This window comes from Eretmochelys imbricata, chromosome 1 (assembly GCF_965152235.1).
Source record: "Eretmochelys imbricata isolate rEreImb1 chromosome 1, rEreImb1.hap1, whole genome shotgun sequence".
NCBI classification, from domain to species: Eukaryota; Metazoa; Chordata; order Testudines; family Cheloniidae; genus Eretmochelys; species Eretmochelys imbricata.
This window is the reverse complement of record NC_135572.1, coordinates 38,990,147-39,005,367: the sequence shown is the minus strand read 5'-3', so window position 1 is coordinate 39,005,367 and position 15,221 is coordinate 38,990,147. Positions and strand designations below refer to the sequence as shown.

The 15,221-nt window shown below is 44.8% G+C and overlaps 1 protein-coding gene across 1 annotated transcript in view; it reads right to left on the bottom strand.

Annotated features, from left to right (window-relative positions):
* Positions 1-15,221, bottom strand: part of DDX10 (DEAD-box helicase 10) — a 328,324-nt gene that overhangs the window by 116,053 nt on the left and 197,050 nt on the right. The window contains exons 14-15 of the mRNA XM_077808979.1: positions 12,583-12,696; positions 1,741-1,902 (exon numbers count right to left, since the gene is read on the bottom strand). Of these exons, the coding sequence (XP_077665105.1) occupies positions 1,741-1,902; positions 12,583-12,696 (276 nt within the window). The remainder of the gene's footprint in view (positions 1-1,740; positions 1,903-12,582; positions 12,697-15,221) is intronic.

Genomic DNA, 15,221 nt, shown 5'->3' with positions numbered 1-15,221 from the left:
AGTTGTTGATCACTACCATTTGAGCCCGACGATCTCGCCAGCTTTCTATCCACCTTATAGTCCATTCATCCAATCCATACCACTTTAACTTGCTGATAAGGATACTGTGGGAGACGGTATCAAAAGCTTGCTAAAGTCAAGGAATATCATGTCCACTGGTTTCCCCATATTCACAGAGCCAGTTATCTCATCATAGAAGGTAATCAGGTTTGTCAGGCATGACTTGTCCTTGGTGAATTCATGTTGACTGTTTCTGACCACCTTCCTCTCCTCCAAGTGCTTCAAAATGGATTGCTTGAGGACCTGCTCCATGATATTTCTGGGGACTACAGTGAGGCTGAGCCATCTGTAGTTCCCTGGATTCTCCTTCTTCCCCTTTTTAAAGATGAGCACTATATTTGCCTTTTTCCAATCATCCAGGACCTCCCCCGATCGCTACAAGTTTTCGAAGATAGTGGCCAATGGCCATCTACCGCCCCATCTCAGTTCAGGAACCTCACTGCAGAAAATCCATCCACTGTATCCTGTATCCTGCACATTGATGAGAGTCACAGACCTGCGTAGCAGGAGATGATTAAGGGCCCTATACACTTGCATGACAACAAACCGCACTATGCATTTTCCAGCTCCAAACTGATTTCCCACAGACTGAGAGCAATCCAGCGATGCAAGCTTCCAATGCAGCTCTCATTCTGCTGTTCCTGCACTGGGGCAAGCTCAGCACACAGATCCAGGAACATGGCCGTTCGCATCCGAAAGTTTTGTAGCCACTGCTTGTCACCCCAACCCTGCGTTACGATACAAGCACTGACCGGTGGAATTGCTTCTTGAGTCCAGATCAAGTCATTTCTCTCCCAGAACACATTGCGAAAATTTCCCAAAAGGCATTGTGCCACATGATGGTGCATGACACACTGAGATACATATCCCTGATGCACTGCACTTTGCATCAAAACAAGCACTCGGACACAGCATAAGAACGGCCATACTGGGTCAGATGATCTAGCCCAGTATCCTGTCTTCCAACAGCGATCAATGTCAGGTGCCCCAGAGGGAATGAACAGAACAGGTAATCAAGTGATCCATCCCCTGTCGCCCATTCCCAGCTTCTGGCAAACAGAGGCCAGGGACACCATCCTTGCCCACCCTGGCTAATAGCTATTGATGGATCCTCCATGAACTTATCTAGTTCTTTTTTGAAGCACAAGCAGCCACATATGCACATACCCGAGCGATATACAAACTTAACTTCCCCAATCAAAGTTTGTAGTGTAGATATGGCCACAGTTCAGAAGTGCTATGGATTGGTCTCTCTTTCTAAGGGGCTGGGCATTTGTTAAAGTGCGTGTGCCACGTAACCTCCCTTACTTTTTTAAAAACCTCTCCTTAAAATTAATTTCCTATACTAACCCCTGACAGTAAAAATGCTGTCACTGGATTGCTGCCATCGGCCTTTTACTTCTAAAAATCATCAAAAGTTAGAATCAACACCTGGCATCTTCCAGTGCTTTGTATTGCCAATCTATTCAGACTATAAATATCTTTACAGAACACTAAAGTAGGCAGTTCTTTTTTTTCCCTATGTCTTATGCAGTGATGAGAACAATTCCAGAATTTAATAATTATGTTAAATTTACTTTTCAATATATTGCAGAACATTTAAATATTTTCTCAAGGAGTCACTCAAACATTTAACAGCATTTGTTTCTATTTCAATGATTGGTGAAGGACTTGACTTACCCTATGTTTTTCTTTAATTTTCTTCCTGTATGCTTCTTTGTCAAATTTGTCCTCTTCCTGTAATCTTTCCTTTGCTTTATCTAGGTTGATGCCACCAGAATCATCTTCCTTCTCTTCACTGTCCACACTGGATTTTTGTGCTGGTGGCCACTCCTGAACTAACTGGATTATACAAGACAATAAAAATGTTTAGAGCCATTTTCCTGCATCCAATGCTAAAATGTATTTCATTACTAATCAAATAAGTAGCCATATACTAATTATTTTTGCTAGACTAAACAAAAAAGCTATTTGCAGAGGATTATATATTAAGAACATAAGAATTGTCATACTGGGTGAGACCAATTGTCCATGGGGCCCAGTATTCTGTCTTTCAACAGCAACCAATGCCGGATGTTTCAGAGGGAATGAACACATTATTGAGTGATCCTTCCCGTTGTTGACTCCCACCTTCCGGTAGCCAGAGGTTTATGGACACCCAGAGCATGTGGTTGCATCCCTGACCATCTTGGTTAATAGCCATTGATGAACTATCCTCTGTGAACTTACCTACATCTTTTTTTAACCCAGTTATACCTTTGATCTTCACAACATCCCCTGGCAATGAGTTCCACAGGTTGACTGTACACTGTCTGAAGTATGTACTTCCTTATGTTTGTTTTAAACTTGTTACCTATTAATTTAATTGGGAAACCCCTGGGTCTTGTATTATGTGATGGGGTAAACAACACTATATTTATACACGACAAACAAAAATAGGCATTTTAACGTTTTATAGGGTTTACATTAATTAAAAATGAATAGCTCTTCAAAATAAACTGTCCATTAAACCATGCTTTTAATGCTTTCCTTTGAAATCTGTTTGGACATCTGCTTTTTACTCTCTGCCTAATAAGACAAATATGCTATAGACATTTTTAGTCATTTTGTTAGAAAAAATTGTTTTCAAGAAAATAGATTGCTAATATGATTAAATGGAAATTACATTTACATCAATTTTAAGAAACAGTATTTTTCACATTTCCCAGGCTTCTCTTCATAAGGACCTCACATCCTTTGCTCTGCAAGCAGTCTCAATTCCCTGAACAATCCACATGTACATGTACTATACTGACCTTCAAATATACTATTGTGTTTGAATATACAGTAATAGCTTGAATGTAGTTCCCATCTTTGAAAAAATTTATGTGGGATCTGAAAGCTAAGTCTGACTCTCCACATGCAACGTCTTCTGTTGATCTCCCTCTGTGAAAGATGCAGGGAGGCCAAACCCAGTAGTGTCTCCTCATTGTGAGAAACAAGATGTTTGGGTTCTTTGGTCACGACAGATCTCCCACCATTTCCTTCACTTTAATGTGAAACCATGAGATGCTCAAATATTAATTGGGACAAAGGAAGGAGACAGGCCAGGTGAAATAAAAAACTGTCACCTACCTTTTGTAACTGTTGTTCTTCAAGATGTGTTGCTCATATCCATTCCATTCTAGGTGTGTGCATGCCCACGTGCACAGTCCTTGGAGATTTTTGCATTAGCGCTATCCATAGGGTCAGTTGTGGTACCCTCTGGAATGCCGTGCTCATGCGTTGGTATATTAGGCGCCGTCTGTTCCTTCTTGGGAGCAACTCCGACAGAGAGGTAGGAGGGTGGGTAATGGAACAGATAGGAGCAACAAATCTCAAAGAACAACAGTTATGCAAGGTAGGCAACCGTTTTTCTTCTTCGAGTGCTTGCTCATGTCAATTCCATTCTAGGTGACTCACAAGAAGCATTCCTGGAGGTGGGCTCAGAGTTCAAGGTCATGTGAGTTGCAACACTGCTCTACGAAGGCAGCGTCGTCTTGGACTTGCTGGGTAAGCACACAGTGAGACGTGAACGTGTGAACGGACGACCAGGTAGCGGCCCTGAAGATATCGTCAATTGGCACTTGAGCCAGGAAGGCCGCCGAGGAGACTTGCACCCTAGTCAAATGAGCGGTTATGATCGCCAGAGGCACTTTCGCCTGATCATAGCAAAAGAGATGCAGGTGGTGATCCAGGATGAAATTCTCTGAGTGGACACCAGACAGCCTTTCATCCTGTCTGCCACCGTGATGAACAGCTGCGTTGACTTATGGAACAGCTTTGTCCTTTCAATGTAAAAGGCTAGCACTGTCCTGATGTCCAGAGAGTGTCATCTACTCTCCTCCTCAGATTTATGAGGCTTCGGGAAGAAGACAGGCAAGAATATGTCCTGGCTCATGTGAAATTGCGAAACCACCTCGGGCAGGAAAGCGGGGCGCAGTCGCAGCTGGACCTTGGCCTTGAAAAACACTGTATAGGGTAACTCCAAGGTAAGTGCCCTAATCTCAGAGACCCTACGGGCAGATGTTATTGCCACCAGGAATACCACCTTCCAGGAGAGTAGAAGGCGGCAACAGGAAGCCAATGGCTCAAATGGGGCCCCATGAGCTGTGCCAGCACTAGAGTCAGGTCCCAAGGAGGGACAGGGTCCTGGACATGAGGACAGAGTCGCTCCAGACCCTTCAAGAACCAGACCATCATGTCGTGAACAAAGACCAACTTGCCCTGGACTGGAGGATGAAAGGCTGATATAGCGGCCAAACGGACCTTAACTGATGAAAGGGACAAGCCCTGGAACTTAAGATATAGAAGGTAGTCAAGGGTTGACTGCAGTGAGGCCTGTTTAGGCCTAATACCCTGATCTGATGCCCAGCACGTGAACCATTTCCATTTGGCCAGGCAGGTTTCCCTAGTAGAGGGCTTCCTGCTGCCCAACCGGACCTGCTGGACACAGACCAAGCACTCCTGCTCTTCCGCATTTAAGCATGCAGCTGCCAAGCCGTCAGGTGCAGTGCCGCCAGATTCAGGTGCAGAAGACTGCTGTGGTTCTGGGACAGCAGATCTGGCGAGAGAGGGAGCTGCAGCAGGGCTGCCACCTAGAAGTCCAGCAGTGTGCCAAACCAGGGCTGGCAAGACCAAGCCGGGGCTATTAGAATTACCTTCACTTTGTCCTATTTCATCTTCTTGAGGACTCTGGATTATCGTCACCAGTGGGAAAGCATACATCAGAGCCCCCAACCATGTGAATAAGGGGGTGTCTGACAGGGAGCCTCTGTCAAACCGCCAAAACGTGTGGCATTTCCTATTCTGATGAGTCGCAAACAAATACAACCTGGGGACTTCCCCATCTTTGGGGGATCACACTGATCGCCTCGGGACGGAGTGACCATTCGTGGCACGACGAGAAGGTTCTGCTGATGCGATCTACCAATACATTCCTGGTCCCCGGGAGGTGCCCGGCCATAAGATGAATGGCATGCTGCACACAGAAGTCCCAGAGTCAGACAGTTTCTTGGCAAAGGGCCAACAACTTGGCTCCGCCTTACTTGTTGATATAAAACATCGCAGCAGTGTTGTCCATCAGGACTTGTACCACCTTGTCCTTCAAGTGGGACTGGAAAGCCTAGCCAGCCAAATGAACCACTCTGAGCTCCCTGACATTTATGTGGAGGGAGCAACCATCCCACAACCAGCAGCCTTGTGTGCTGAGCTTGCCCAAGTGCACTCCCCAGCCCAGGTCCGAGGCACCAGAAACCAGGGACAGCGATGGGGATGGAGCCATGAAGGGAACCCCCTCAACACCGATTCAGAGTCCAACCACCATTTAAGTGATACCCGGATGTGGTCCGGCACTGTGACTACCAGGTTTAGCTCGTGTCTGTTGGGCGTGTAGACCGACGCTAGCCATGCTTGCAGCAGCCGGAGATGGAGCTGAGCATGACAGATCACTTAAGTACAAGCTGCATTGTGGCCTAACAACCTCAGGCAGGTGTGGGCAGTGGTAAGCGGGTGGCCCCTTATATGGGAGATCAAGCCCAACATAGCCTGGAAACGGGCCTCCGGAAGGAAGGCTCTGAACGGCACGGAGTCAAGAACCGCCCCATGAACTCTATCCGTTGCACTGGTATGAGGGACGATTTCTTTTTGTTTACTAATAGACCAAGGTCACGACAGGTAGAACACACCAGATCGACACTCCTCTGCACTTGATCTCGCGATCTGCCCTTGATGAGCCAATCATCGAGATAAGGATAGACCTAGACACCTTGATGTCTTAGGTAAGTGGCTACCGGAGCCATGCATTTTGTGACTACCCGCAGGGCCGATGAGAGACCAAAGGGCATCACTGTGAATTGGAAATGACATTGTCCCACCATAAAACGGAGAAACCATCTGTGTCCTTGGAAGATGGAAACGTGAAAATAAGTGTCTTTCAAGTCGACAGCAGCATACCAGTCTCCCGGATCCAAGGAGGGAATGATGGAGGCCAAGGAGACCATGCGGAACTTCAACTTTTTGAGATATTTGTTGAGTTGCCACAGGTACAGAATGGATCTTAGGCCCCCTTTTGCTTTCACCATTAGAAAATAGTGGGAGTAGAACCCTTTGCCCCTCATTTCCCAAGGGAACCCCTCCACTGCCCCCAACTGAAGGAGCTTGTCGACCTCTTGAACTACGAGTTGCTCGTGAGAAGGGTCCATGAAGTGAGAAGTGTCCATGAAGAGGGACAGGGAAGGGGGCGCATGGCCGAGAATTGCTGGGTGTAGCCCAGAGATACAATTTCTAGCACCCAACGGTCCAAGGTGACTAGGCCGAATAGTAGGGACGAAGACAGCTTAGGAATGAATGAGATGAATCCAAGGGAGTTGACTGGGGCATCACTATCAAGCGCACCCTCAAAACGAGCACTTCTGGACCCCATGATCTTTTGCCAGGCCAGGTTGCACAGGTCAGCAGGAGGAGAAAGGGCAGCGAAAACAAAAACTCATGTCCTTATCCCATCTCCTTGCAGACCCCTGTCGAGGTTGCCAAGGCCTTGGTTGTGGGGCGGCCAAAACTGCTTCCTCACCGACTGAGGCGTATGCAGACCCAGCAAGCGGAGGGTGGCCCGAATGTCCTTTAGTTCATGCAGCCTTGCATCTGTCTGCTCTGCAAAGAGTCTAACGCCATCAAACCGGAGGTCCTGGATTGAGGACTGCATCTCCTGGGACAAGCATGCGGTCTGACACCAAGAACTATGCCTCATGACCACTGCTGAAGCGATCACCCAGGCCACCGAATCAGCTGCGTCCCACACCATTTGGAGGGAGCAGTGTGCTGCTGTGGTACGCTCCTCAACAAGGGACCCTTGTTGGGTGGGTGTACAAGTATTCAAACCCCTTGGCTAGGATGAAATACTTCTTTTCAGCCCTCTTGGAGGTGGGTGGGATTGAGGATAGGGTTTGCCAGAGGGCTTTGGCAACCTTTAATCATATAATATCAGGTTTGGAAGAGACCTCAGAAGGTCATCTAGTCCAACCCCAACTAAATTATCCCAGCCAGGGCTTTGTCAAGCCTGACCTTAAAAACCTCTAAGGATGGAGATTCCACCAACTCCCTAGGTAACCCATTCCAGTGTTTCACCACCCTCCTAGTGAAATAGTTTTTCCTAATATCCAACGTAGGCCTCTCCCCACTGCAATTTGAGACCATTGCTTCTTGTTCTGTCATCTGCCACCACTGAGAACAGCCTAGTTCCATCCTCTTCAGAAGCCACCTTCAGATAGTTGAACGCTACTATCAAATCCACCCCCCCCCACTCTTCTCTTCTTCCGATTAAATAAGTCCAGTTCCCTCAGCCTCTCCTCGTAAGTCACGTGCCCCAGCCTCCTAATAATTTTCACTGCCCTCTGCTGGACTCTCTCCAATTTGTCCACATCCTTTCTGTAGTGGGGGGCCCAAAACTGGATGCAATATTCCAGATGTGGCCTCACCAGTGCTGAATAGAGGGGAATAATCACTTCCTTCAATCTACTGGAAATACTCCTACTAATGCAGCCCAAAATGCCGTTAGCCTTCTTGGCAAAAAGGGCACACTGCTGACTCATATCCAGCTTCTCGTCCACTGTAATCCCCAGGTCCTTTTCTGCAGAACTGCCGTTAGCCAGTCAGTCCCCAGCCTGTAGCAATGCATGGGATTCTTCCTTCCTAAGCGCAGAACTCTGCACTTGTCCTTGTTGAACCTCATCAGATGTCTTTTGGCCCAATCCTCCAATTTGTCTAGGTCACTCTGGACCCTAACTCTACCCTCCAGCATATCTACTTTTCCCCCCAGCTTAGTGTCAGCCGCAAACTTGCTGAGGGTGCAATACATCCCATCATCTAGATCATTAATGATGCTCTTTAGGACCCCATTGTGCACCGGAAGCGCAACACATCCGGGGGTTGATGAGGAGAGGATATTAAAGAAGTTATCTGATTGCTCTACCATCTCTTCCACCTCTAGGCCTAAGTTTGTGACCACCCTCTGGAGCAGGGCTTGGTGCTCCTCAAAATCATCCAGTGGGATAGCGTGAGAGGGCCCCGCAACATCCTCATCTACACTGAATGAGGCCAACTGGACGACCAGGGGAGGACCCGGGGCTTCATCTCCAATTGGCAAAGGAGGTTTTGGGGTGGGCACTCACTCCTCCATCCTGGCATCCAACTACGCTTTGCGCACTGATTCGGTGAAGGGATGAACTCCTTTTCCGTGCCAGAGGAATCCCCTTCCAGTGACCACGGTGAGGCTGTCTACGTCTGAGTCTGGCGGCTAACCGTGCCCATGGGTGAATGTTGCCTAGAATAAGGGGATTGGTGTTGGGAGCGGGCAGATTGGACCACGTTAGGGAACGTTCCCACAGGCTGGAGACGATTGGCGGGAGGATGACCAGTGCCGGCCATACAGTGACAGACGCCTCCCCCCAGGCAAACCTCTTCTAGAGGGTGGAGACTGGGAGTGGGCTGCCTGAAAGGGTCCTTTGCCCAATGCCCCTTGGTCTTTCTTGCTCGTTTCCGGGTCACGCTTCTTCGATTTCTTCTTGGACACCAGCGAAGGGGAGCGGTGCTGGGTAGAACCTGGTGCCGGGGATGCGCTACACACAGAGGCCAAAGTACTGGGAGTCGAGTCTGGCTGGGAAGGCTCTGAGGCTGGGCGGAGAGCAGCCTCCACGAGGAGGGCCATCAAATGGATCTCGTTCTCCTTCTGTGTCCTGGGACGAAAGTTCTTACAGATGCAACACTTTTCTTTTACATGTGATTCCCCCAAGCACCTTAGGCAGCTGCTATGGGGGTCACTAACAGGCATAGACCTGTCACAGTCACTGTAGGGCTTAAAACCTGGAAACTGGTGCATGCCCCACCTGGGGCAAAGTCCCCGCTGGGACCCTAACTTACTAACTACAGTGCTTAACAACTACTTCACTAGCTAACTACCGTCAACAGAACTACAAAGCAATAAAGCATGAAGTGAAGGAAAAAACGCTAACCACTTGCTAGGCAAGGGGAAGGCGCTCCGAACAACTGTCACAGGTCGTAAGAAGGAACTGAGAGGGTGTAGGACTGGCAGTGCCTAATATACTGACACATGAGCACGGCACCCCAGAGGCTGCCATAGCTGACCCTACAGATACCGCTAAGGCAAAAATCTCCGACAACTGTGCATGGGGGCGCACAAACACCTAGAAAGGAATCGACATGAGCAAGCACTGGAAGAAGAACTTGTACGTAAGCAAGTAGGTGGGAGTATGCTTGTTGTTGTGGCATGTTGTAACAGACTACAGAGAATGCCAGATGTAAAGTTTTCTAATAGTTATTCTTCCAGACTGCATTAGCAGTGTTGAAGGGCCAAATGTGACTTCCAGGCAGAATGTTGATTACCCATGACTTATGGGCTTGGCTTCAATGCATTATTCTGATCTTGAGTTTCAGAGATTTAAGCCAAGGATTCAGAAGTATTCAACAAAACCTTGCAAACATCTTTCACATGACAAGCAACCTTCTTTTGGAGTAGCCTTTCAAAAATGTAGTTCTTGTGGATGGGGGTGGGAGGGTTTCTTTAAACAAAAGAGTGGATATACGTGGAGAAAATTTATGACACTCCAATATATTTTGCAAAAAAAGGGAAAACAAGTTCAGAATTTTGATCTGCTGTCAGGCAAGAAGAAAGAGGATCATTTACTAATACTCTGTGCTGCATCCTCCTGGTCCTTCATACCCACAAATAAAACCAATTGCAATGTATTCCCTGTTGTAAAATGAATTCATTTGTGTACAATATTCAGAACACACGTCTTAAAAGAGTTTTATTTTACTAAACAGAAATATATTAAGTAGCACAGTAAAACTTCAGCGTGGTTTCATTAGAGCCCATCAGAATGTTGGAATAACTTCTACAGATGCAAAGTTTATATTTCTATAAATAACTCCAAAACCTGTTCTCTGTTGTGCTGCTGTTCAAACTATAATCCCTGTGCTCATTTTTAGTCTCTGTCCTCGTTGCTTTATGGTTCACTGCTCTGGATCACATGAAACACTTATCTACCCACCAGCTAAATTTGAATGCTTTGTTCCTCCTCATACTTACAAGTACCAGTTTGGGGGTTCAAAAGAAATGAATCCCTTTCTCAAATTTTGGTATCCAAGATTGTGTTTTTAAAAACACAACCAGGTCTAATTACCTCTATGCATTATGAACTGACTTACTAAAGAACTATAATTCATTGGCCAGATTTTAAGACAGCTTCGTGTAACTGCATCTTTAAAAATGTATGTCCAATTAGGCATATATATATATGAATTGGCCAGTTAAATGCACAACTGACTACTTGTGTATGCAATTATACCCAATTTACACATGCAATGGTGGTAACTGCATGCACAAATGTCTGGAAATTAAGGCTTGTATCTTTAAAGCCATGATTAATCTTTTCCAGTAGCTTTCCCCTATGAGACTTCCTTAAGAGTTATTATAAGAATAGCATTTCTATTTCATATTCTGAACACAGTGCAACTGCAGTCATGATCATCCCTCACATAAATTCATGAACAAATCTTAATACATTGTCGTAATTATACAAACTGACAGACCAGCATCTATGATTCAGAATGCAAGAGAAATATTTTAAAGCACTTGCTAAAAAATTAAAGCAGAGAATTTCTATCAGCTACTACACACACTACACTACACCCCCTCAGCATTCACTTTTTGTTCCAAAACAGCATTAAAGCAGCAGCATGTTAAATTATTTAAAAAGGCATTTAGATTTCAGCTTAATTTAAACAATTTTCATATTTTCCCTTTGAAAACCCCTTACAAACACACAAAATTTATCTTTACTAAAATGTGTATATGGATGGAATCGCATGCTCTTTTGATTCATTACAGTATCTTATAAATCCAAGTGAATGCACTGAGCCTAATTTACTACTGGTGTAACTCTACTAACCAGGCGTTTTGTCCATTATGTACCATAGCCGTCTAAAGGGCCTAGTTTTAATATGTTTCTTGGAGAAGTAAATACTTTAAAAATTACTGAGGGAATTTTTCCATGTCTGAAATTAGTTATCGTTTCGAACAGACTGCTTCTATTAGTGAGGCCATCCTTAAAAGCTTTCGAATTTTGATAACTAAGTAATATTACCACAGTATTCCCAATGTTCAGCATACTGTGGGAATGTTATTTAGTTACAAAGGCAACTGAGAAATTTTAAAAGTAATCACTATATTTAGTTTACATCCCATTAACTGATGAAACTGCTCTAATACAAAAGCTACCTTTTATCTCAACACAGAAAACAAAAAACCAAAGCAAACTTCTGATGTTTCTGAAATCATATGTTAGAGAGATTTAATATTTAAGCAGCACTGAGCTTTGCTTGTTTGGGTTACAACCAAACAGTACTGGAGTGGCTAGCACTATACAGCAGTTCACTTCTATTTAAAAATGAATACATTTTTCCAAATGGTGTTAGGTGATAGCCAATTAAATTACTAGAGTTCAATGCACAGCTATCTCCCCCCTATTTGGTATATAAGCTTGGCACCTTCTTTACTCAGATGACATATGAAAGCTACAAATACTGGACATCTGAGAGAAAAATAGGGACACATCTTTTAATTCCACTGCCATACAAGGGATTGGTAGAAATTTTTCAAGTGATAGCATTGGGATTTGACAGATCTTCCTTAAAAAACACCAGAGACTTTCTCTTCTGCAGTTGGGAGGGCCAGATTTCCAAAAGAACCCAAGAGCCTGCATTTAAACATCGGAATATATGAAAAGGGTTCAGTATACATCTGCTCCTATTGTTCTCAGTACAATTAGATTTAAATGGGAGCTGAGCTGTTTTGCAAATCTAGCTTCAATTATGAGCAGAAAGTACTTTTGAAAATCTGGACCAAACTGAATAACTAGGGTTTTTTGGTTTTTTTGTGGTTTATTAATTTCATTTTCAGGGTTTGTTTGGTTTTTTAAGCAATTTGAGTTTTATGTGGATGTCCAAAAATATGTTTTTTGGAGGGCTCTCTCTGTATTATATAATATTACGCATATTACTCACAATAGTAGTATATACTGTAAAAGGTGTAATCTCTTTTTAATGTACCCTAGTGTGCTTTAACGTAGTACTGTTTCAAACAGTCCTACGTTAAAACACACTAGGGAACCTTTAGTGCACACCAGCAGGGTCTCCATGGACCAATTAATGTACAACATGTTAGTGTACTTCAGAATTCACACCACTGTCTCGATGGAGCAGTAATGCTCGCAACAAGTCCTCAGAAACAAGTAACTATTTCCAACGTTTTTTCCAGTGGTTTATTGGATAAACACAATTTTTTTAATTGAGGGTGTTTTATTAATGTTTCCCAGTTAAAACCTAAAATCAGAAGCGCTATGACTCAGTTTGAAGTATATTTGTTTTCACAGAAAATATAAATTCAACTACCACGAGAGTCTGCTGTGTATTTTGAACCGATCTTACCTCCCCATCTTCAGTAAAGACAATTTTTGTGTTGACTTTAAATTTCCTCTTCAATATTTTTTTGGCTTCTTTGGTTTTAGTAGCTTTCTTCTTCAATTTTGAATTCGAGGTATTCTGTATTTTAAAAAAGCAGATGGGAGAGAACATGGTTACTTTTTGTCAAAAAAGACTACACTAGGATTTGAACTTTAACTTCTGTTTATGGTATTAAGTAAAAAGCTATTTGCCAAAACATACGCACTAAAGGTGAGTTTTAGAATAGGATGACTAATATAAACAAGGCTAAGGTACTTTTGCATAGATGCAACTGCTTGAATCAGGTCATATAATAAAAAACAAATATCTTTAGAGTGTTCTAAGTAACTTATATCCCATTGGCACCAGACAACCTGGACCCTCCAAGTCACACTCACTTGCTGGTGCTGTGAGATAGACTCCCTTCTCACTGCCTATATATGGCAACAGCCAATGCACAATCTAGATACAGACTGAATATCACTGGCTAAAGCCACTGGCTTCCCTCATCAGCATGACTAGCCAGACAATAGTTGGGTTGACATGGAGGGCCTGAGCAACTTCCTCCTCTCTCTCATGACAGGAAAACCGCAAACAGCAACTGCTGCTTCTACAGCTACTACCTTACATTGAGTGGTACCATGACCTTGGTGTTACACTCAAGTCCACCTACTTCTGCAGCATTCACCACGGGTCTGCTTGTGCACACTTTGCAGCAGTTCAGGTACCTGACGGGATGAGTAGACCCGATGGTTCTGGATGCCACCCACAGCGCTGCTCCCCCCAATCATGTGGGACAAATGGCTATCAAGGAACTCTCCAGCTCCACAACCCTTCCCTCCTGCGCTCCAACCACAGTCTGTAAGAAGTGGATGAACATATGCATGGGAGTGTTCAGCTGAGAGAAAGAGTGTGGAGATTTAGTGTTAAACAGCATTTATGTTTGCAGTTCCAACCCCTGCAGCATCTAGCTGCCATATTAGATTCATCCCATTTAACAGAGAGCTTTCTGAGTGCAACAGAAAATTCCAAGGACACCAGTGAAACGAAAACTACAACATTAGAAACAGTAAAATCCATCCACACGTCCCTACATGTTCTCCCATGACTACCATGGAATGAGCAGCGCTATCTAGAAAAGGTAACAATACAGTCAATCAGCACAAACCCTGACCATTTATTTTATGCTATACCCATGTTTTCTGTCTGTTGTGCTTTAGATTTGTGAACTGATAAAACAACTACATTGCAGAAGTTGTTGGAAGAAAGGGAAGCGATAGGTTTTGACCAACAGGTAGGGAATAGCTGGGACTTTCAGAATCTTGAGTAGTTTGGACTGGTGAAATAAGCACATTATCCTATGTTTCTGCTGAAGTGATCAACAGTGAAATAGTTAATGTTGACTACTGTAGTCGGGTGGTTACCCACTCTAGCCTTGACTGGGCTGAGGCCAGCTTGGGGAGAGGGCTGGAGCTGTGGGGAAAAGCCCAGCAGGATTAAGGGAGCAGCTGCAGCTGTGGTCAGCTCAATCAGGCCCAGCTGGCCCCAATAAGAGGCTGTGAGACAGGAGCCCAGTCAGTCTCCCTCTGCCTGTAAGAGGGAAAAGGGCTTTACTGCAAGGTGCCGAGTAGGACACCTAGATTGGAGCAGGGCTTGGGAAGGGCCAGAGGAGCTGAGAGCTCCAGCCTGGAAAGCCTCAGGCTGCAGGTCTGACTACAGGCCGAATAGGTGCAGGGTTGCAGAGGGGCAGCCCATGGGTAGGTGGAGGCAGCAGGTTCAAAACCCCCTTGCCTGTGATGAGTGGCATATACACTGCAGTCTGTCCCCGATACAAGGGGCTAAGAGGGGACTTGCAGTAGCCCAGACTGAGGCGAGGTGGGGTTAGGGGGTGGGGGTTCCCCTGGGTGGGGAGACCCAGAACCTGAGAGTGTGGGGCTATTGCCAGGGAGATAGTAAAGAGAAAGGGGCACTGGCTCCTGGGACGGACACAGGGGCCGGTGGTAAGGCAGATCACCAGCCTGCAGAGGGCGCTCTACCAGCAGGAGGCACCGCAGGGGTGAGTCCAAACCTTTACAACTATTAAGATTGTTGTTTCAATTTCACAGGTAATCTGCTCCCATCCAGCAGGAAGGATTACATGGGCATAGAATCACGTAAGATGTGAGGTCCAGACCTCAGTAATTTTGAGGGTGTTTTTAAATACAAAAGACATATTATTCAGGTATCAAGTGACACAGAATGACATATTATTCAGAATCAAGTGACACTTGCCAGCAGAGCAATCATCTTATGGCAAAATGGATCACTAAGACTCACTAGGAAGTATACATACATATCATTCATCATCCCTGAAAAACCAGTGTCCTGAAAGACACCACTATTCACCCCAGTGGGGATTGTCTGCAAACTGGTATCAATATTTGACAAGAGCGAGAAAAGGAGTCGCATAAATCTGAAGGAAACAATGGTTAGGAGAACCTGAAATTTTTAGTTATGTAATATACTGCACTTACTGTACTACATTAAATATAAAGGGAAATACAAAAATTCACTGGAGAAAGTAAATCTTCCTCATGGTCAGTACACTAATACACTGAAAATAATGCACCATAAAATAAAAAATG